The sequence below is a fragment of the Bos javanicus genome, chromosome 19 (assembly GCF_032452875.1).
Source record: "Bos javanicus breed banteng chromosome 19, ARS-OSU_banteng_1.0, whole genome shotgun sequence".
NCBI lineage: Eukaryota > Metazoa > Chordata > Mammalia > Artiodactyla > Bovidae > Bos > Bos javanicus.
The window spans coordinates 56,765,681-56,786,133 of NC_083886.1; the positions used below are offsets into that span (position 1 = coordinate 56,765,681).

At 56.0% G+C, this 20,453-nt stretch overlaps 2 protein-coding genes across 4 annotated transcripts; both read right to left on the minus strand.

Annotated features, from left to right (window-relative positions):
• Positions 1-348: 348 nt before the first annotated feature.
• Positions 349-17,641, minus strand: AANAT (aralkylamine N-acetyltransferase). Of its 3 annotated transcripts, XM_061392755.1 has the most exons (4): positions 14,968-17,637; positions 1,630-1,866; positions 1,185-1,339; positions 349-847 (listed from the first exon to the last, which is right to left on the minus strand). In XM_061392755.1, the coding sequence occupies exons 2-4, from the start codon at positions 1,790-1,792 to the stop codon at positions 542-544; spliced, it is 624 nt and encodes a 207-aa protein (XP_061248739.1). In that variant the 5' UTR covers positions 1,793-1,866; positions 14,968-17,637; the 3' UTR covers positions 349-541. The 3 variants fall into 3 exon arrangements, with proteins under 3 accessions (XP_061248739.1, XP_061248742.1, XP_061248741.1); XM_061392758.1 differs by lacking the exons at positions 349-847; positions 1,185-1,339; positions 1,630-1,866 and adding exons at positions 13,617-14,091; positions 14,382-14,621 and having other exon boundaries at positions 14,968-17,641; XM_061392757.1 differs by lacking the exons at positions 349-847; positions 1,185-1,339; positions 1,630-1,866 and adding exons at positions 13,618-14,091; positions 14,382-14,618 and having other exon boundaries at positions 14,968-17,639.
• LOC133233012 (serotonin N-acetyltransferase-like) lies at positions 13,115-13,697 on the minus strand (the record flags this gene model as incomplete). The annotated part of the gene is made up of 1 exon (XM_061393087.1): positions 13,115-13,697. A coding segment is annotated over one exon (390 nt), but the record flags the coding sequence as incomplete, so codon positions are not given.
• Positions 17,642-20,453: the final 2,812 nt, after the last annotated feature.

Here is a 20,453-nt window from a genome sequence, read left to right on the forward strand (position 1 = left end):
GGGGTGCAGCTCTTGGCCATTCACTGCACGTCCCCCAGCCCTTCACCCCACACCCGACGAGGCACAAGCACAGTTACTGTGGGCAGAGGACCCAGGGCACCTGGGGTGGTGGGACAGCTGGGAGGTGGCCCCTGCCCTCCCCTCCCACCGGCTGCCCGCACTCCAGGGATGAGGCCCAGAAGGGGCAGCCGTGGGTCTGGGGGCATAGGGGCTCCTTTGGTGAGACGCAGAAGCAAGGCTGCAGGATGCCTCCCACTGTCCCCAGTTCACGGACCCAGCACGTGTGGGCGCAGTATGGATGCAGGGGGTCTGGAGGGCCTGGCATGGACAGAGAGGAGCACACAGTACTTGCGCCCCAGGAGGGCACCTGGGCTGGGAGCACTGCCCCACTTTTTCTTTATTTCACCCATTCTCCCCGTTCTGCCATCCCCTGGGAATCACCGTCTCCCTTCAGACCAAGCAGAGTTGGGGGACGGCAGGACAGAGAAGGGGACCAACTGGGGACAGGGTAGGAGCCCCCGACTGTGGGCTCCCCAGGGGGTCAGCGGTCACTGTTCCGGCGCAGGGCGGCGTGGCCCCGCAGGGAGCAGTGCATCTCCGTGAAGGTCAGTGAGCCCACGACGACGGCACACGGGCCCGCGGGATGGAAGCCGAACCTCTGGTAGAAGGGCACCAGCGCGTCCTCGCACATGAGCACGGCCCGGCGCACGGCCGGCTGGCCGCCCGCGTGCTGCAGGTAGCGCCACAGCAGCACGGAGCCCTTGCCCTGCTGCCAGAAGCTGCGGTGCACGACCAGCGCGTGCAGGTGGGCCGTGCGGCCCCCGGGCCTGTGCAGCGTCAGCGACTCCTGGGGCGAGAGGCGGACACGACTCAGGGTCGCCTCTGTGCACCCCAAAACCACCCCCGCTGGGCCAAGAGCAGCTGCCCTGCGAGTCCCCAGTCAGCCCCCTTCTACCCAAGTTAGGAGCTATGACCCCGCCCCTCTGTGGTCCCCTTCATCAGAGCCTTGAGCCCCAGAGGACTGGGCTCTCTTGCCAGGAGAGGACGCACCGTGAGCTCCTGTGTTGGGTCTGGAGGAAGACATCCCAGGCTCCCGCTCCTCCCCCATCTTCTGCCTCCATGGGAAATGGTCTCCTCCTTTCCTGAGGCCTTCCCGGGACTGGGCAGGTCACCCCCATCCTCACCTGAGTAAGTCTCTCCTCGTCCCACAGGGAGCCAATGATGAAGACCACGGGGCGGCCCTCCACGAACCAGCCCAGGGACAGCTCGGGACACAGGGTCAGGAAGTGCTGGACCTCGTCCAGATTCAGGGGGCAGTTGCCGGAGACAGAGATGAAGGCTGTGTCAGGAAGCACGAGTGGGTGACCCCCTATCCACTGAGCATCTGTGTGGATGCTGGGTGGGCTCCCCGGGTCCCCAGGCCTCCCCTGGGAAAGCATGGGATTCAGGGCTGCTCTTCCCCGCACTCTCCTGAAACACGCGTGTGCTCCTGTACACGCACAAAACACACCATCAGACACTCTGGGGGCCCATCTGCCAAGGACAGGGGACTCCAGGGTCTTCCCCCAAGGGCAACAGGAGCAGTGTTCCCCAGAATCCTTGACCCTGGGGGGCCAGGGAGCTGCTCACCCTCTCGCTCAATCTCAAACACGCCTGCAGCGTCCTCTGGGGTGAGGCAGCGGAACTCGTTGGCGGGGAGTGTGTGGCGCCGCTGGCGGCCTGGGGACCCTGGGATCCCAGACGGCAGGTGCAGAGGCGAGGGTTTCAGGCAGTGGATGCTCGGCGTGGACATCCTGGGTGCGGCTGCCACCCAAGGGGTCCCCAACTTCAGAAGGGGCCTGTGTGACAAGGAGGGTCCCTCCACACCTGTTGGAGAGGGGCGATGGTCAGGGGGCTGGTCCTCATCTCCCAGGGAGTCGTCCAGGGCGATGGCACCTCTTGCCTCTGTTGCAGGAGACCTGGAGTGGGGAGTCTGGGCGCTAGGGCGGAGCGGGCATGTAGGGCATCGATTCCTCCTGCCTTGTGCCTGCTCTGGCTCCCTGGGCCCCTTTCTGTCTGTCTCCCTGACCCCCGTCTATGTGCAGATCCAGCCGTGCCTCTGTTACGAAGCCTGTAATCTGCGAGTTGCACTCTCCACCCTCCTCTGCCTTCTCTCTCCTTGTCTCCAAGCCCTAAGCAGGGGACTCCTGTTCCTGGGAACCTGTGAGAGGATCCCACTTACCAGGACCACAGGGCCAGTTACCCCAGAGGCCGTCCTTGGGCTCAGAAGCCAGGAAAATCCAGGACCTGCTTTTGTAGCAGGTGTGGCCGGGCAGCGCATGACAGTGTCCTCAGAGATTTCTAAGGCAATGCCCCACCTCCATGTCACCCCAGGCAAGACGAAACCAGCAGGGCTGTGCCCTGTCCCCAGCCTCTGAGGGCAAAACCTTAGGCTGGCATGCAGGACACAGAGGGGATTACAGCAGCTGATGAGGCCCCAGGGGTTGGGGAAAAGATCACTTGGGACCGCTCAAAAACAAAAGTCAACTGAGTCCATTCTAAGATCAAATTGGCTTTATTCAGGGATTCATGAGTCAGAAAACTAAGATCATGGCATCTGGTCCCATCATTTAATGGGAAATAGATGGGGAAACATTGGAAACAGTGTCAGACTTTATTTTTGGGGCTCCAAAATCACTGCAGATGGTGACTGCAGCCATGAAATTAAAAGATGCTTACTCCTTGAAAGGAAAGTTATGACCAACCTAGTTAGCATATTAAAAAAGCAGAGACATTACTTTGCCAGCAAAGGTCCGTCTAGTCAAGGCTATGGTTTTTCCAGTGGTCAGGTATGGATGTGAGAGTTGGACTGTGAAGAAAGCTGAGTGCCGAAGAATTGATGCTTTTGAACTGTGGTGTTGGAGAAGACTCTTGAGAGTTCCTTGGACTGCAAGGAGGTCCAACCAGTCCATCCTAAAGGAGACCAGTCCTGGGTGTTGATTGGAAGGCCTGATGCTAAAGCTGAAACTCCAATACTTTGGCCACCTCATGCGAAGAGTTGACTCATTGGAAAAGACCCTGATGCTGGGAGGGATTGGGGGCAGGAGGAGAAAGGGACGACAGAAGATGAGATGGCTGGATGGCATCACCGACTCGATGGACGTGAGTTTGAGTAAACTCTGGGAGTTGGTGATGGACAGGGAGGCCTGGTGTGCTGCGATTCATGGGGTTGCCAAGAGTCAGACACAACTGAGTGACTGAACTGAACTGAACATGAGTCAAGCACCATCCCACCTGGCAAATAGAAAGGATTCCAGGGCTTCCCTGGTGGTTCAGTGGTAAAGAGTCCGCCTGCCAAGGCAGCAGACACAGGTTCGACCCCTGATCCGGGAAGATCCCACTTGCCATGGAGCAACTAAGCCCCTGCATCACAACTATTGAGCCTGTGCTCTAGAGCCTGGGAACCGCAACCACTGAGCCCAGGCAGCCTAGAACCCCTGTTCTGCAACAAGAGAAGCCCCCGCAATGAGAGGCTCGTGCACTGCAACTAGAGAGAGCCCGCATGCACCAACAAAGACCAAGCACGGTCATGAAGAAGCAACTAAATATTTAGAAAGGGGTTCCAAAGAGTTGTACGAAATTGAATGCCTTCAAAGGCTGAAGGAGCCAGGAACGAGGAGAGAACTGATGAGGAATTCCTTGATGGTCCAGCGGTTGAGTCTCGGCTCTTTCACTGCTGGGGCCTCAGCTTCAATCCCTGGTCGAGGAACTAAGATCCAGCAAACCAAATGGTGCAGCCCCAAAAATAAAAATGATTTTTTTTTTTATAATGAAAGAGCAGATGAGGTCTATCAGGAAGAGTATGTCACTAATGCTGACCAGGAAATTCCAGATTGACTGGTTTAGCATTCCAGACCTGAGCAAGGCAGAAGCTGCCAAGAGGTTAGGTATTAAAACCTCAGTTTGGTGCCGCTTAGCACTAGGGACTCCATTTTGGGCTTGTCATTGATTTCTAAACAGTGTTAAGCCTCAGGGGTCAGGCTCTAACCTCTGCTCTGGTGTTCACTGGTTGGCTGGGGCATCACCCTCTGTCCCCTGGGGACCTGGGCGCACCCTCCTCTGAGGGTCCTTCCAGCCCTGGCAGCCCAAGATTGCTGCATTTATAGCACTTGATACCTGCTGAACCCTGGATCAGAGTCTCCTTTAATCCACATGACAGCTCCGCCCAGTGAGTATGAACCCCATGTCAAAGAGAGGGAAACTGAAACTCAGAAAGGTGAGGTGAGCTGTATGGCCCCATCGATTTTCCAAATGACCAGTTCACATCTTCGCATCTCTCCTCGCGGTCATCAGTGTCCTCCAGTCAGGGTCTACCAAGCAAAGGGAGCTAGTGAGCCACCTGTCAGCTCAAATCTGGTTCCCAGATGGGCAGGTGGGACCAGTGAGCCTGGAGACACACACATGGCTGCAACTGTGCAATTCAGACCTTGCTGTGTCCACAGGGACAAGCCTCTGAAGGGGCTCCATCGCTGACTGACCCTGGAGGTCCTTCCGCATACATTACCTCCTCCGTGGTATAGGTAACCAAAGTCTGGTTCTGCACGTGCACCTCTTTCTGAGCGCTTTGGGGAAGATCTCCAAAGGCAGGGTGTGTGTGCTAAGTCACTTCAGTCGTGTCTGACTCTGTGTGACCCCGTGGATTGTAGCCCACCAGGCTCCTCTGTCCATGGGATTCTCCAGGCAAGAATACTGGAGTGGGTGGCCATGCCCTTCTCCAGGGGATCTTTCCGACCCAGGGATGGAGCCCAGGTCTCTGGGGTCTCCTGCATTGGCAGGTGTGTTCTTTTGCCACCTCAGAGGATCAGTGCCTGTCGGGGGGCGGGGCTTTTTAAAAATCCCAGCTGCGTGCAGGATCTTAGTTCCCTGATCAGGGATGGAACCTACGCCCCCCTGCAGTGGAAGTTCAGAGTATTAACCACTGGACCACCAGGGAAGTCCCCTCAAAGGGAGCTTTTGGGGAGGTGCTGGAAATGTAACATTACGTTCTTAAATTTAGCTTGTGTGATTTTGTGCATATTTGTTCTACTTGTTTACTTAAATATCCAGAAGACTGCTTTGCCTATCAGGTCCACTCCAGAGTTCCTGGTCTACCTTGGCTTCACCCCATGGGCTCCTGGTCTACCTTGGCTTCACCCCATGCCCAGGGCTGCCCTCTGGTCTTAGTATCTGATGTGAGCTTTCCCTCCTGAACTAGAGTCTCAGCAAACTGCCTCCTGCTCCCTTCTCCTATGCCACTACCCCAGCCCCTCTTCAGGCCAGCAGATGGCCCCTGGCTTCCCTTTCTACCCCCAACTCACACCCCTCCTGCAGCTCTCAGCCCCTCCCTAGCCAGCACCCAGCCCTGTCCTTCACTGACACACACCGCCTGCCCTATCGGCCCTTGGCTTCTACTCCCGCACAGCAGAGCTGACCCCTGTCCACACACCATGGAAGGAGCCCCTGCTGTCACCAGGACCCGGGAGGCACTCCAGTGCTGGCCCAGCCAGGTGCTGCTGGGCCCACCTGGCCCTGACGCTGGAGTAACCTCAGATCAGCCCAGGTGCCCCCACACCCTTTCACCCAGGGCCCCTCTGCTGTCTGAGGCCCAGCAGAACCTCCAGAGCTCACATGACCCCTGCTTACCCCACCTGCCACTGAGCAACTTCCTGTCTTTCCCCTTCTGGGAACCCACGACTGACTTTTCAGGACTGACCAGAAGACTTCCTCAGGTTTGGCCTTCACACCTGCTGGGAGGAACATGTCCAGGACCTGGGCTGGGCACCCCCACCTCCAACCTGGGGTCCCAGAAAAGGCCTCCTCTGATAGGGGCTTCCCAGGTGGCTCAGTGGCTAAAGAATCTGCCTGCCAAGCAAGAAGACGTGCGTTCTGTCCCTGGGTTGGGAAGATCCCCTGGAGAAGGAAATGGCAACCCACTCCAGTATTCTTGCCTGGAGAATTGCAGGGACAGAGAAGCCTCACGGGATACAACCCATGGGGTTGCAGAGTCAGAAACCTCTTAGCCACTGAACAACAAAGCTCTTCTTAGATCCTGTGGCTCCACCTCGCCCCCTGGTGGCTGATCCCAACAGCCTGGAGCTGTGAAGAAATGCCCACTGTTGAATGCACCTCTTTTGTTTGGACACCATATGGCCTATGCTTTCTGGAAAACCCGTCTAGGCACATGGATCCTCAGAGAACAAGACCAGCAGGATACAAAACACAGCTAAACTGGTGCATGGCTCCCATGGTGGGCAGGAAAGGGCAGGGAAGGCTGATCACAAGGCCTCTCTCCCGGTCAACAGGAAGAAAATGACAATACCCCATTACAGGGAGAGAGTGATGGGAACAAAGATAAGGGTGCCCTCTGCAGTGAAATCAACATCAAGAGTGACAGCAATAGTGCCTGGCACCAGCCAGAGTAAAAATCTGCTGAGGTTTTTTTTTGCTTAGCCCCAAAGCATGCAGGTTCTTAATCCCCTGACCAGGTATTGAACCCAAGTCCCCTGAAGTGGAAACGCAGAGTCTTAACCACTGGGCTGCCAGGAAATTCCCTACCGAGGCATTTCAGACCACTAGACTCGCTAGTCAGAGAAGGCGATGGCACCCCACTCCAGTACTCTTGCCTGGAAAATCCCAGGGATGGAGGAGCCTGGTGGGCTGCAGTCCATGGGGTACCTAAGAGTTGGACATGGCTGAGCAACTTCACTTTCACTTTTCACTTTCATGCATTGGAGAAGGAAATGGCAACCCACTCCAGTGTTCTTGCCTGGAGAATCCCAGGGATTGGGGAGCCTGGTGGGCTGCCGTCTATGGGATGGCACAGAGTCGGACACGACTGAAGCGATTTAGCAGCAGCAGCAGACTCGCTAGAGATGTGTCCTCCCCCTCCCCTGGGCTGTAATTGAATCCGTCAACCAAGGGAGTAGCCTCAGGTGACGTCAGTTAAGTCTGTCCAATTTAGCAAATAAAAATGCAGGACACCTGGTGAAATTTGACCCAGGTATACAGCAAATACTTTTTAAAGAATGAATGATTCCCAGGTGGCGCCTAGTGATAAAGAACCTGCCTCCCAGTGCAAGTAAACTAAAAGATGTGAGTTCAATCCCTGGGTGGGGAAGATCCCCGGGAGGAGGGCATGGCAACCCACTCCAGTGTTCTTGCCTGGAGAATCCCCATGGACAGAGGAGCCTGGAAGGCTACAGTCCACAGGGTCACAAAAAGTCGGACACAACTGAATTGAGTTAGCACGCACGCATACATGTGATATGTAGAACATTTTTATACTAAAAAAGGAGTTTATCTCAAACTTCAATTTCACCAGAGGTCTTGAATTTTGTCTGGCAACCCTGTTTGTGAGGTATGAGAAGGGAAGTGGTCAGCCTGGGCCGGTAAAGAGCCGTGAGGGAGCCGGGGAGAATCGCAGGTCTGCACCAGGTGCGGGGCACAGGGCATAGGGCAGCGCCTATCTGAGCCTTGGGCTGGCTGGACCCTTTGGCTACCAAACCTCATACAGTTATCACCTTCTTTTCAAAAGTCCACATTCTGCCATTTCGCTTTTATGAAAGGCTTACATTAATACCTGTTTTCACTAACCAAAAGAAATCTGAAGAGGATTTTCGCTATTCCATGAAAAGAGGTGAAAATCGAAAACAGCATTGGGGGATCGTTTGGCAGCGAACGAACTGAATGCAATAGCAAAACGCCCGAGGGAAGACGTCCAGGAACCGGAGAAGCCGTTGACTGAGGTTTTCACTGTGATTGCCAGGGCTACAATGATTACAGGAAAACAGGACTAATTTTGAAACAGCATGTAGGTTTAGGGCAGCTTTGCACGTTGACTGCCTACTGAGGGTTCTATGATAGAACAACATGTGAGTCTAAGCAGTCAAGCTTACTGTCCTATTCCCAGCCTTCCTCACCAGCCACGCCAGCCACATCAGCGACATCAGGTACAGCAGACAGCGACCCTGACCTTTGACTTCGAGGCAAGCAGACCTAGAAGACACAGCTGTCAGTGACCTGCCTGCCCTGATGGATTCAGACGTAGTGAGATGTTATTAGATGAACTGCTTCCTCTTGGTCCTGCACGCCAGTCTCAGTCTTCCTCCCCCGCCGCCACCAAGACCGACCCTAACCCACCGTCATGACCACCTCTCGGCCTCCCAGTGTGTTCTATCTTCCCCATTCTGGTAACTGAGTCTAACTGTCGTACGTTATTTCTATTTGATAAACGCTGTGTGATTATCTTATTATTCCTGCCTTCCCTATATGTTAGTGTTATTTTAGGTTTTATGTGTTATTTGGTATGATTTGGAAGGTTATTTGGGGGGTCTGGGAACACTCAAAAGTGTTTCCACATAACTTAATGGTAATTGCTTCTTCGCTTCACGGCCTTTCAGCTTACAAAAGTTTTCATGAGAACTCCCTAACTTCCCGACAGTGGGAGAAACCTGTAATGTACACCTTGGTTTGATGCCCCCGGCCATGACTGGCACCTGTCCAGCTTTCCCTGCTTCAGAACCGTGGTCCTCATACCTGGCTGCCCATTGGAATCCCACGGGAGCTTTAAAAATATTTCAATAGCTGTCTCATCCTCCGAGATTGTGATATTGACATCCTGGAATGGGACTCCAGGCCTGTGTACCTTCCCCCAGGGGATTCTCCTGTGCAGCCTGGCCTCAAAACCACTACTCAAAGCTCATGTTCTCCCAACAGCCTTTTAGTCATGACTTTGCAACCTGCTTGTCTTCCTGTGGGGAAAGAATGTGGGTCACCCAACAGAGGTACCCAGCCCGCTGTGTGCACAGAGCCCGGGAGTTTCAAACCTCTGTAGCCCCAGCCATCACTTCCAGTGGAGTCTGTGGCAGTGGGCGAGAGTATAGACAGACCAAGAGTTTCCTGGCTGGAACTTATGGCAGTCCGCATGTGGGTTGAAAGAGAATTTCCAGACCTAGGGTATTGCAGAAAGGAGTGAGTTTATTAAGAACCAAGAGCAGAGATAATGTGGGCACTGAGAGCACAGCAGGCAGACACCTCCTGACAGGCCAGGGAGAGCGGACGGAAGGAAGAATAGAGTTTATTACTGGGAGATGCCATTAGAACAGCAGGCATGCTCAAGGGAGGGACGACGTTTTTTTGTGGGTTGTCGTTGTCCAGTCACTAAGTCGTGTCCAACTCTCTGGGACCCCCTGGACTGCAACACGCCAGGCTCCCCTGTCCTTCACTATCTCCAGGAGTTTGCTCACACTGATGTTCATTGAGTCGATGATGCTATCTGACCATCTCCTCCTCTGTCGTCCCCTTCTTTTGTCTTCAATCTTTCCCAGCATCAGGGTCTCCTGTGGAGACAATTTTTAAAGCCTCAAGACAAAGAAACTTCCTGCTGGAGAGCTGACATTAGGTGATTGGTTAGAGCGCTATAGGGTAAGCACTGGCTCTCTTGACTCAACTGGGGTCAGGAAGCTGGTTGGTGATGATCAGGGGGCTTTTGGCAACGGTTACAAAAGGGTTCAGTCTGCTTTGGAGGTGACCGTGGTTCTGGACTCTGCTTCTATGGCCTTGGGGCAGGACTCCACAGAACTGCTGGGAATATGTAAGGTTCCCCAGAGGACCCTGCTAGAATAATGGGGGGCATGATGAGGGCCCCCACAGGGATCCTGGAGTGAAATGGAATTCCCGCAGAGGCCTAGACCCACAGTTCAGCCCCCTGGGCCCTTGGAAACCCCACCCTGCACGCTTTCCCTTCCTGGTCATAATATTTATCTCTTGTGCCCACTCCACTGCCCGTGGCTGTTCAGAGGCCTTCTGAGGCTCTGCCCAGGCTGGGGGCTGAGGGGGCAGGAGAAAAATGCCACCTACCTGCAAGGCGGTCACAGGTGACACCACTGTCACTCCAGTGTAGAGGCAAGAGGACAAGGCTGGGTGTGGGATGCAAAGTCAACGCCAACAGATGTGTCTGAGTGGGGACTCTGGCTCGGGGGCGGCGTCCCAGGCCCCTGATGATGGAGTTCTACTCTCTATGCCACGGACTCCCTCCAGCACCAGCCCCCTTGAGAGGGTCCCAAGACCACAGCTCCCCCGGCTCTGACTCAGCTCACCTCTCGCTTCTTCTCCCCAGTTGCTCCCCTTCAGGGGTCCCATTGTCACCTCGTCCACCAGCTCTCCTCTGGGCCCCCCAGCCTACAAGACAGGGCTACACACATCTGGGTGCCAGCTGTGGCTGCCCACCAGGTCTCTCCCACAGGCTCTGTGGTCCCAGGCAGATCCTGGGCGATGGTGGGCTCCTGCTCCAGGACATTCTATGACAGTGGAGCCGGGTTGTCCAGGCCACACGGAGAACCCCAGAGGACCATGGGACCTGACTGCCCACCTGCCCAGCAGAGCCTCCCTCTGACCCGGCTGAGCCCCCACCCTATTAACGCTCTGTAGCGGTGAGATGACCAGACAGACTTGGCTGTCTTCACGGAGGAGAGGACATTGGAGTTTCAGTATGGGAAGGACGTTCTGAAGGGCTGCATGTCCCCACATGGAAAGTGGGGGCTGAGCTGGGGGATGTTCTCTCGGGGCCGAGGGTGGGCAAGATGAGCCAATGACCAGAAGAAAGGCGAGGAGATGAGCAGATCCAGAATCAGGAGCATCACAGAACCCGAGGAGGAGTGGCCAGTAGCATCTCCTGCAGCCAAGAGTGTAGAGAAGAGCTCAGCTTCACCCTGATGGCCGCTGGGCATCCTTCCAGGAGAGAGGGGTGGGGGCGGGTAGGGGCCAGAGGCACCAGGGCTCCTCCAGGTGACAAAGCAGAGGTAGCAACAGGCAGAGGACATCAGTGAAAGGTATACTGACCCACCAGCGTGGCCAAGGCCTGGAGAAGTCTCCCCACCCCACCTTGCCTCCAGCACAGAGCCAGCGGTAGCTCAGAGGCACCGAGGTGGCCTGGCACAGGGTGGCACTGACCACTGATCTGGACCAGGCGAGCAAGGGCCGCGTCAGTGTCAGGGTCCCAGGGAGCTTCTCAAACGGGGCCCTACCTGCTCCCTCTCCTCTTTCGCGTGACAGCTGCGAGGTTCCCACTGCTGATTCCTTAATCCCTGGATGAGAGGGAACAGCCGAACCCCTGATTCATGCTCCGAGGTCACCTCCTTGCTGGGACCCCGCCCTTCACTCCGCCTCTTCTCTGCTTTTGCTCCGTGACCTTGACCACCGCCTGCCAGCATATCCCACAGCTACGAATTAGGCCAAATGAAGTCAGCCTCCTGTGACCCTTCTTGACCCTAAGAGTCAGCAGTTTGTTGATCAGTTCCTCCTCAGGCTGTGGGCTTGCTCAGTGTCTGTGCTTCCCACGCACGCCACCCGGAGCAGGCTGCCTGTCCTGCTTACTGCCCTGGGCGTGCACACAGTCGGTGCTCAGTGTTTGCAGGAAGCGGGGGAGGGAGGAGTCCAGCCATGTTCTGGCAGCTCCAGTGGCACCTCCCCGTACCCCGAGGCTCTCAGCTTTAGGGTCCCCACCCTGGGAGGGGATGACACATAGGGTGACCCAGGTCCCAGAGTTCACGCCTGGATATGCCCGGTCCTCCCCGCAAGCTTCCAGCTGGCACCTGGAAGTGACCCTGTGCCCTCCCCACGCACCCACCCACCCTGCTCATCATATGGCTATAGGTCTACCCCTGGCCTCATCGGCCTACCCTTCACCAGCTGCTTCTGCAGAGAAGTACGAGCTGGACCAGGAGCTACACTGACCACCTGCCTGGCGGGGCCAGCACGGCTGCTCCCACCCAGCTTGGAGGACGCAGGGACTGTCTGGACCGGGTTGTCGGCCTGCACAACGCCCCCCCACACACATCCCAGAGACCCCATGGGGCCGGCCCTGCTCCCAGGAGCTCCCTGCCCGCCAGGAGCTCCCTCCCCCAGGAGAGGCTGAATCTGAGAGGAGATGCTCTTGAAGGGGGGCTCCTTGGGAGACCGAGGCCCCCCTTCCTCAGGCCCAGGGTGGGGGACACTCAGAGCCTGTGCGTCTCTGCAACTCGGGGCTGAGGCCCTGACAGCCCCTGTGCTGCCCTGCCATCGGGAGCCCTCCTGGGGGTGGGCTCCTTTCTTCCAGGGTCCTGGGCTGCTGCTCGGCCCCTACCTCCGGCTCTGCTGGTACAGACCCCTCCCCGTTACTGTGAGTGTGCCCCTCCTGGGGATGAGGCTGGGGTTCCCGCCGCGTTCTCAGCCCTGCCTGGCCATGGCCCTCTGCTTCTGGCCCCTCCCCATAGCAGAATCGGGGTCTGCTGGGCAGAGGGGAGGGCCGGCCGGGCCGAAGCAATGCTGGGGTGGGGATACAGCACTCAGTCACTCACAGTGCCTCCCTGTTGCAGCCTAGGGTAGCAGAGACCAGAACCTGCCCCGGGACTCAAGGGTGCGGCACACTGCACACCCGTGATTGTCCCAGGAAGCATGCCCAGCGGACATTCTTGGAGCGGCACGTGCTCTCTGCCCCGCTTCACTGCCTACCCCAGCGTCCGTCCCCACGGAAACAAACAAGATATTCCTGATCAACAGCAGAGCCTTAACTTTACTCCCTCTTTACGGTAAGCTAATCCAACTCCCCCGTATAGCTATTCCCTAATGATCTCATGTGACTTCTGCCAATAAAAGTGCAGGCTGGAAGGAGCCATTTTGTGTTCCTGCCATGGAGAGCGGGAGGGCTCCCTGACTCCCCGCTGGCCAAATTATATGTGTCTATCTTTTCATTACGTGCTCACCCCCGTTTCAGGTCTATCTCACCTGCTGTGCAGGACGCGGCACCTCCCCTCAGTCCTTTACCCCCCACCCGATGGGATGGAAGTTACTGTGGGCAGAGGACCCAGGGCACCTGGGGTGGTGGGCAAGCAGGGAGGTGGCCCCTGCCCTCCCCTCCCACCGGCTGCCCGCACTCCAGGGATGAGGCCCAGAAGGGGCAGCCGTGGGTCTGGGGGCATAGGGGCTCCTTTGGTGAGACGCAGAAGCAAGGCTGCAGGATGCCTCCCACTGTCCCCAGTTCACGGACCCAGCACGTGTGGGCGCAGTATGGATGCAGGGGGTCTGGAGGGCCTGGCATGGACAGAGGAGCACACAGTACTTGCGCCCCAGGAGGGCACCTGGGCTGGGAGCACTGCCCCACTTTTTCTTTATTTCACCCATTCTCCCCGTTCTGCCATCCCCTGGGAATCACTGTCTCCCTTCAGACCAAGCAGAGTCGGGGGACGGCAGGACAGAGAAGGGGACCAACTGGGGACAGGGTAGGAGCCCCCGACTGTGGGCTCCCCAGGGGGTCAGCGGTCACTGTTCCGGCGCAGGGCGGCGTGGCCCCGCAGGGAGCAGTGCATCTCCGTGAAGGTCAGTGAGCCCACGATGACGGCACACGGGCCCGCGGGATGGAAGCCGAACCTCTGGTAGAAGGGCACCAGCGCGTCCTCGCACATGAGCACGGCCCGGCGCACGGCCGGCTGGCCGCCCGCGTGCTGCAGGTAGCGCCACAGCAGCACGGAGCCCTTGCCCTGCTGCCGGAAGCTACGGTGCACGGCCAGCACGTGCAGGTGGGCGCTGTGGCCCCCGGGCCTGTGCAGCGTCAGCGACTCCTGGGGCGAGAGGCGGACACGAGTCAGGGTCGCCTCTGTGCACCCCAAAACCACCCCCGCTGGGCCAAGAGCAGCTGCCCCGCGAGTCCCCAGTCAGCCCCCTGCTACCCAAGTTAGGAGCTATGACCCCGCCCCTTTGTGGGCCCCTTCATCAGAGCCTTGAGCCCCAGAGGACTGGGCTCTCTTGCCGGGAGAGGACCCACCGTGAGCTCCTGTGTTGGATCCCAGGCTCCCGCTTCTCCCCCACATTCTGCCTCCACGGGAGGTGGTGGCCTCCTTTCCTGAGGCCTTCCCGGGACTGGGCAGGTCACCCCCGTCCTCACCTGAGTAAGTCTCTCCTCATCCCACAGGGAGCCGATGATGAAGGCCACGAGGTGGCCCTCCACGAACCAGCCCAGGGACAGCTCGGGACACAGGGTCAGGAAGTGCTGGACCTCGTCCAGATTCAGGGGGCAGTTGCCGGAGACAGAGATGAAGGCTGCGTCAGGAAGCACGAGTGGGTGACCCCCTGTCCACTGAGCATCTGCTCGGATGCTGGGTGGGCTCTCCGGGTCCCCAGGCCTCCCCTGGGAAAACATGGGATTCAGGGCTGCTCTTCCCCGCACTCTCCTGAAACACGCGTGTGCTCCTGTACACACACAAAACATACCATCAGACACTCTGGGGGCCCATCTGCCAAGGACAGAGGACTCCAAGGTCTTCCCCCAAGGGCAACAGCAGCAGTGTTCCCCAGAATCCTTGACCCTGGGGGGCCAGGGAGCTGCTCACCCTCTCGCTCAATCTCAAACACGCCTGCAGCGTCCTCTGGGGTGAGGCAGCGGAACTCGTTGGCGGGGAGTGTGTGGCGCCGCTGGCGGCCTGGGGACCCTGGGATCCCAGACGGCAGGTGCAGAGGCGAGGGTTTCAGGCAGTGGATGCTCGGCGTGGACATCCTGGGTGCGGCTGCCACCCAAGGGGTCCCCAACTTCAGAAAGGGCCTGGGTGACAAGGAGGGTCCCTCCACACCTGCTGGAGAGGGGTGATGGTCAGGGGGCTGGTCCTCATCTCCCAGGGGGCCGTCCAGGGCGATGGCGCCTCTTGCCTCTCTTGTAGGGGACCTGGAGCGGGGAGTCTAGAGGCTAGAGCATCGATTCCTCCTGCCCTGTGCCTGCTCTGGCTCCCTGGGCCCCTTTCTCACTCGCTGATGTCCTGTTGATGTGCAGTTCTTAGGGGCGGCCGTCCCTCCCTTACAAAGCCTGTGAGCCGCACATTCCCCTTCCCGCCCTCTGCCTCCTTCTCTCCCCCGTCCCCAAGCCCTAGGCAGGGGACTCCTGCTCTCAAATTCTAGGAGCCCAGGGTCCAGGGTTCCACTTACCAGGACTCCTGTGTTGCAGGAGCTCTAATGTTCCCCCCACAGAGCCACCACTCTGGGTGCTGTCCACAGCCTCAGGACCAGAAAAGTCCAGACACTTGTGATGTTGATCTCAGAGATTTCTAATCCCCTGCCTGCCCCACCCCCACGTTACAGGCAGATGTAGTCAGCAGGGCTCTGTCCCCCCACCCCCCACGCCGAGCCCTGTCCCTGCTGGCTGAGGCTGAAACCTCAGATGGCACGTGGATGTGGAGGATTACAGTGGCTGGCTGAGGCCCCAGGGTTTGAGGGAATGAGCACGGGGCTAAGCCTCGTGGGTCCAGTCTAATCCGTGTCCTGGCGCCAACTGACTGGCACAGGTGTTCACGCTCTGTCCCCTAGGCAAGCCCGCTTCTGAGGGTCCTCCCAGCTCTGGCAGCCCAAGCGTGTCATCATTTAGAGGACTTGCTCAGTGGCTAATCAGAACTGCAGAACCAGAGGCAAGAGACCAAGGCTGAGTATGGGATGCAAAGTCAATGTCATTTGATGTCTCCATGTGGGGACTCTGGCTCGGGGGCTGCATCCCAGACCCCTGATGATGGAGTTCTACTCTCTATGCCACGGACTCCCTCCAGCACCAGCCCCCTTGAGAGGGTCCCAAGACCACAGCTCCCCCGGCTCTGACTCAGCTCACCTCTCGCTTCTTCTCCCCAGTTGCTCCCCTTCAGGGGTCCCATTGTCACCTCGTCCACCAGCTCTCCTCTGGGCCCCCCAGCCTACAAGACAGGGCTACACACATCTGGGTGCCAGCTGTGGCTGCCCACCAGGTCTCTCCCACAGGCTCTGTGGTCCCAGGCAGATCCTGGGCGATGGTGGGCTCCTGCTCCAGGACATTCTATGACAGTGGAGCCGGGTTGTCCAGGCCACACGGAGAACCCCAAAGGACCATGGGACCTGACTGCCCACCTGCCCAGCAGAGCCTCCCTCTGACCTGGCTGAGCCCCCACCCCACTAATGCTCTGTAGCAGTGAGATGACCAGAACAGATTTGGCTGTCCCATGATGGAGTGGACATCAGAGTCTCAATATAGAAAGGACATTCTAGGGGCTGTGTGTCCCCACAGGGATGCTGGGGCTGAGCTGGGGGATGTTCTCTCTGGGTGGAGCCGTGGGCAGGATGAGCCATTAACAGGAAGAAAGGTGAGGAGACGAGCAAGCCCTGGATCAGGACACATCCCAGAACCCAAGTACTGGACAATCAGCAGCATCTCCTGCAGCCAAGCGTGGAGACAGGAGCTCAGAGTCTCCTAACAAGGACACCCCCCATGGACTTTACAAGTCCTTCCAGGAGAGAGGGGTGGGGGAGGGTGGGGGACAGATGCAGAAGAGCCACTTTATGGTGACAAAGCAGAGGCCGCAGCAGGGCAGAGGGCACTGACGAAAGATGTATGACCCGCCGGCGCGGCCAGGGCCAAGTTCCCCTCAGCCAGTCCACCCCACCCCCAGCACAGAGCCTGCCGCAGCTCAGCTGCACCTGGAGGGCCTGGAACGGGGGTGGGGCGGGCTGCCACCATGTGACTGCTGCTGGGCTCCCGCTGCAGGACCCCAGGGTATCCACCTGGGGGAAACTGAAAGGTGGACCCCACGAAAAACTCCAGTGACGCCTCCGAGACCCCAGTTTTCCCAACAGAGCAACTGAACGGCCCAGGCAGGCAAGGAAGGCAGCGCTCAGTTCAGGCACTCGTGAAACTGTAAGAGTTGCGTTTTTTGGTGGTTTTGAGGGCAGCATCCTTCTCTCATTCTTCCCCTGCACTTAAGATCTGCCCTGAACAGAGTGCACAGAGCGGTTTGCCTAATCATATTTACCTTTCCAGCCTTCTCAGGTGGCGCTGTGGTAAAGAATCCGCCTGCCGATGCAGGAGAGGCGGGTTCAATCCCTGGGTCAGGAAGATCCCCTGGAAGAGGAAATGGCTACCCGCTCCAGTCTTCTTGCCTGGAGAATCCCATGAACAGAGAAGCCTGGTGGGTTACAGCCCATGGGGTTGTAAAGGGTCGGGCACGACTGAGCGACTGAGCAAAAACTGACCTTTCCAACCTTAATCTGTCACTAGCAGATTCTCCAGGGGATGGAGATCAAGATGGAGAATTGTGTGCAGGAGGTTCACCCGGCAAGCTCCCAGCAGCTTATAAACCCCTGGAAAACAGAGATTGCATTGAATGTGTGGCAGCGAGCTAGATACATAGACGAGGATTCTATCAGCTAGGTGTTGATTCTTCTGCTGGTGAGGATGACACTTAGCTTCTTGACTTTCTGTGGATTTCCATGGAAGCCTCCTTTGGATAGATAGGCTGAATGTGGTCTCGTCCTTATTTAGGGTTTTCAGTATCTGCCATGGTACACAGGTTCCTCAGGAACCTTCCAGACCTTTCTGGAACGGAGGTGTCAAAAGCAGGGAGAGATCGCCACCTCCTGGAGAAAGAAGGGACCTACAGCTCCCTAAGGATCTGGAGCTCAGCTGTGCAACAGAAAGATCCTGGGAGCCCCACACATGATATTCAGTTTTCTAGTAACCACATGAGAAGATGCCAAAAGAAACAGGCTAACTCGATTTTAATAAGATCTTGTATTTAACCCAGTAGATAAGGAGTATTGTCATTTCAACAAATAACTGATATAAAATTATTACACATATTTCATATTCTGGTTTTTTTTTCCTTTTTATACTGAGTCTGTAGCTTGATGTAATAAAACTATCTTGAATCTTAAAAGAGAAAGGGTACATAGTACAAATTTATGGTATGGTGTGGTGCCAATTATATGTGAATCTATACTTGAGGACCCTTTTGTTTTAAAAAACCATTTCTATAGTATATAATTATATATTTATTATAGAATAAATACAAAATACAGATGAAGGATGACAAAAAAGTCGTGTGTATTTTACATTTACAGCACAGGTCAGTTCAGACCAGCCACATTTTAAAATGATGCCTAAATAACTTTATTTATTTATAACATTTATTTATTTGGCTTCACCAAGTTTTAGCTGCAGCATGGGGACTCTTAGTTGTGGCATGTGGGATCTAGTTCCCTGACCAGGGACTGAACCCAGGTCACCTGAATTGGGGGCACCGAGTCTTAGCCACTGGACCACCAGGGAAGCCCAAGATCAGCCACATTTCAAGTGCTCAAGAGCCACATGTGCTTAGGGGCTCCTGCAGAGAGCAGCCTCGATCTAGAGACTAAAGTTTAATGAGACAGCAAAGTCTTGGGGAAGGGGCAGCACATATGTGTGTGTGTGTGTGTGTGTACACATGTGCATATGTATGTATGTGTGTGTAGGGTGAGTGTGCCTGAGTGGGGTGTGTGTCTAGGAAAAATGGAGAACTGGGGACCTGAGCAAAAACAGAGGTGTCCAGTGACCTGTTGGCATATTCGGGACCTTTGAGAGAGGCTGGCTTGTTTTGCACAATCATTTAACATAAATAATTTTTTTAATTGAAGTATAGTTGATTTACAATGTTGTGTCCACTTCCGCTGTATAGCAAACTGATTCAGTTATACATAGATATACACTCCTTTTCATATTCTTTTCCATTATGGTTTATTACAGGGTATCGAATATAGTTCCCTAGGCTCTACAGTAGGACCCTGTTTTTTATCCATTCTATATCTAAGAGTTTGCATCTGCTGACCCCAAACTCCCAATCCATCCTCCTGCCCCTCAGCAACCTCAAGTCTATTCATTCTCTATGTCTGTGAGTCTGTTTGGTAACAAAACTCTTTTGAGCACCTACTATGAATCAGACCTGTGCTAGATTTGGGAATACAAAGGTACAAAGAAGACACAGTCCCACAGGAGAGACAGGCATGCCAACAAATGGTCCTAATAGAGTGAGATAAGTGCAATCAGGCAGGTATGACTAGGCAAGCGGAGGAATCAGTGGGCACAATGGGGCTCTTGGAAGACGTCATAAGATGAAAAGGAGTTCTTTACGCAAAACCATGGGTTGAAGTAGAGGAATGAAAAATGCCCAGCAAAAGCACAGAGGCACTGGAGAGTCAGGATCCTGGCATGAGCAGCTGAGGCTGCAGCAGGGAGGGTGTGAACAGGATGCAGCGGTGGAGGCGTGACAGGAGGCAGCTGGGAGGGATTAACGAAGGAATTCCTGAAGGGCCCCGAGCACCACGCTCTGATGGACCATGGAGAACCACGGAAAGACACTAAGCTGAGAAGTTGGATGGTGGTGTTTATACGTCAGTCTTCCAGGAACAAGGTGGTGAGGGGCGGAGATGAACTAATAGCAGCCGCTAACATTGATCAGGCTCCTACAGTGTCCAGGCACCAGCAAAGCATCTCTGATCCTTAATGTCAGTTAAATTCTAACAGCCTTAGCTAGTAGGTATTGCTATCATTCCCGAAGGAAACCAAAGCTCAGAGAAGTAAAATAAGTCAAGGTCACCTAGTGAGTCAGTGGCAACACAAGCTTCAAACCCAAGTTCATTTAACTCCAGAAACTCAGCCTTAACCACTGCACCATCCCATCACCCCAGCCCCATTGGACCCTTCCAGTGAAGCAGCCAGGGGCTATTTGCGTGTGAAAAGGGAGGTGGAGGGACCAGGTTCTGGGCTTAGCTGACTTACAGAGCTCCATATCAAAGGCTGACCCTCAGGTGGCCAACTTGGTACCTAGGTAAGTGTCCCTGCCATCTACCTGGATGAAGACTCTGGGAGAAGGCAGGGGTTTTAGGGAGAAGATGCCACTTTGCTCCCATGGCTGGTCATCCAGGAAGAGCCCATGCTTTGGTGGTAGGGCAGTGGTGGTGAAGAGTATGGCATGGTTAAGCCACAGCAGCCCTGTTCCTGTTCTGCAAGCTGGTCTGGCAGATTTGCTGTCCTTGGGCCCTGAATCCTCAGGAAGGAGCGAAGCAGGATGAGCTTGCCAATCCTGGGCTCTCACTCACAGCTCACCCTTTCCACTGTCACCCCCAGCACAAAGGGTTTCACCCTGTGGACTGCAACCCATCCTCATGGTCAGGAGTGAGTGGCCAGCCAAAGACCAGCTGCTCCAGGTCTTCATTCTGATTGTACTGCAGGGTGACCTTGGGCACGTCCCGCGGTTAGTTCACCCAGGGCATCAAAGCAAGGAGGAGTGAGGCTCCAGGAACAAGAAGATCCTTTAAAAATTTTGTTAATGATGGTACTGATGAACCTCTGGAGGAGGAAATGGTAACCCACTCCAGTGTTCTTGCCTGGAGAATTCCATGGACAGAGGAGCCTGACGGGCTGCAGAGTCGGACACAACTGAGCGACTAACACACACGCGCGCGTGCACACTGAGGAACCTGTTTGCAGGGCAGCAGTGGAGATGCAGATATAGACAACAGACTTGTGGACACAGCCGGGGAAGGAGAGGGTGGGACGGATGGAGAGAGTAACAGGAAGCATTAACACTACCAAACGCAAAATAGATAGCCAGTGGGAATTAAATGTATGACGCAGGGAACTC